Source organism: Vicia villosa, linkage group LG3 (genome assembly GCF_029867415.1).
Source record: "Vicia villosa cultivar HV-30 ecotype Madison, WI linkage group LG3, Vvil1.0, whole genome shotgun sequence".
Lineage (NCBI taxonomy): Eukaryota > Viridiplantae > Streptophyta > Magnoliopsida > Fabales > Fabaceae > Vicia > Vicia villosa.
The window spans coordinates 97,342,873-97,344,754 of NC_081182.1; the positions used below are offsets into that span (position 1 = coordinate 97,342,873).

The 1,882-nt window shown below is 47.3% G+C and overlaps 1 protein-coding gene across 1 annotated transcript; it reads right to left on the minus strand.

Moving 5' to 3' along the window:
- Window positions 1-680: 680 nt before the first annotated feature.
- On the minus strand, window positions 681-1,672 carry LOC131656394 (uncharacterized). The gene is made up of 2 exons (XM_058926124.1): window positions 1,582-1,672; window positions 681-1,493 (listed from the first exon to the last, which is right to left on the minus strand). Exon 2 carries the CDS (start codon window positions 1,425-1,427, stop codon window positions 741-743), a length of 687 nt encoding a protein of 228 aa, XP_058782107.1. The 5' UTR covers window positions 1,428-1,493; window positions 1,582-1,672; the 3' UTR covers window positions 681-740.
- Between the last annotated feature and the right edge of the window lie 210 nt (window positions 1,673-1,882).

Below are 1,882 nucleotides of genomic sequence, written 5' to 3' on the forward strand. Positions count from 1 at the left end.
TGTTAAAGTTTATCATGCAGGAAACATTTTTTCTCTTAAAAATAGTATCTCATTAATGTATTTTATTCTCTTGATAGATTATTTGAGTTCCAAGGCTTCACACAATGTCTCATTGGTATTTTGAGAGAACAATGAGATGTTTTGGATTTCAGAAATTTATTATGACAAAAAAAAAACGCTTCAAGTTTTGTCCAAATTGTTTTGGTAAATAGACATAAAAATTGATTCGGACTGTTCTTTTTCTTTTCCTATCAAGGAATTCATAAATAATATCATCAACACATTTTCTTCCTAAAAAAGAAGAAAATTTCTTTACCCACCTCCCTATGGGGGTCACCCCCAGCGAAATTCCCAAACTACTCCTGCTTCGGAAATGAACTTCCGAAGCGCTTTTTTTTAAAAAAAATTTCCTTGATTCGGAAGTTCATCTCCGAAAACACCTCATGGGGGTGCGTTCGGAGATGAACATCCGAAAACACCTCATGGGGGGTGAATTCGGAAGTTCATTTCCGAATTATGCAGAAACTGTGTTTTTTTTTTAATGTTTTTTCTTAAACGCAACCGCATTTTAATTAAACGTTACCGGCAAATAAAATAAACAATAGATAGACTGAAAACACTAATATGATAAATAAACAAAAAAAAAATACTAATATGAAAATATTATATACAAACCGAAATAAATAAAAATAGTGTGCTAAATATACAATCCAAAATCAAAAAATGAATAAACCCCACCACTACTGGGTGTGCCTAACCCGCTCACCCTGGGCCCTCCTCTGCCGCCTGTACCCCGCCGCACGGCCCGCATCAGTGACGATGATCTCCATCACGGCGACTGCCTCTGGTCCGCCCTGATGAATGACACCTCGATCCAACGCGTCCCGCCCAAGCATCTGTATCCGCTGGCAGATCGGAAGGAGATCAATGGCGTGGTCATCCTCCGCCTGCCGGTTCTCCAGGATCTCCTCGTGTGCTGGCCTAGGAGCGCCGGGAACGTCGGGTCTCAAGAGAGGATGGGACACCCGGTAGAACCATGTGACGTACCCCTCCACACTGTGCCAGTCCTGGGTGACCCGCATGCGACGGTACTCCTCCGGTACCACATGATGCTGCCACTCCTCCCATATGGCAGTGAGCTGCACTCTGGTCACTGTGTCAGGAGCAGCCTCGAAGGGTGACCTGGGTATGATCTGCACGAACCCAAACTGCCGCATGCACCGCTCCGGGAGATACCGGACCATGATGCCGGTCCCGCATGCCAACCAGCCTGAATATAGAGCAACCCCGTCGAAGGGGACAACCTGAGCATAGTCGGCGAACGGCCTCCAGGTGACGTCGTCGTGCATCGTGCGGTCCAGGTACAGGCGGTATGGTCCCACCGCATCGTTCCCCCTCTGGAGGGCGTATCTGGCGGCCCTGGGCATGGCGTCAACGTACGCAGGATCGATGTGGAAGCCGTGGATGCGGGAGAAGTAGGAGATGATCCAGCTCTGAAACACAAATACGATAATGTATTAAAAATAAATACGAAACATAAATAAATAAATAAATACGAGAATGTGTTAAAATCAAACGTACCGTAAGCAGAGTGCAGGATCCGACCAGCTGCCTCGTCCTCCAGTTGGAGGCCTCATTCAGCTTCTGGTAGAGATATGCCAGAGTAGCTGCCCCCCAGTTCCACTGCTGAACGGTATCCAGGTCCATGAAATAGCGAAGGTAGGTCACGTCGACGTACCTGGCGCTCTTGTCCACAAAGCATGCAGCGCCTACCACATGCATGTACCAGCACCGAAGAGCACAGCCGCGGTGGTACTCCCTGAATAGGACGTTATCCTCCTGCTCGGCATCGGCCGCCGCGTCCAGGTGGAACTCAAAATAG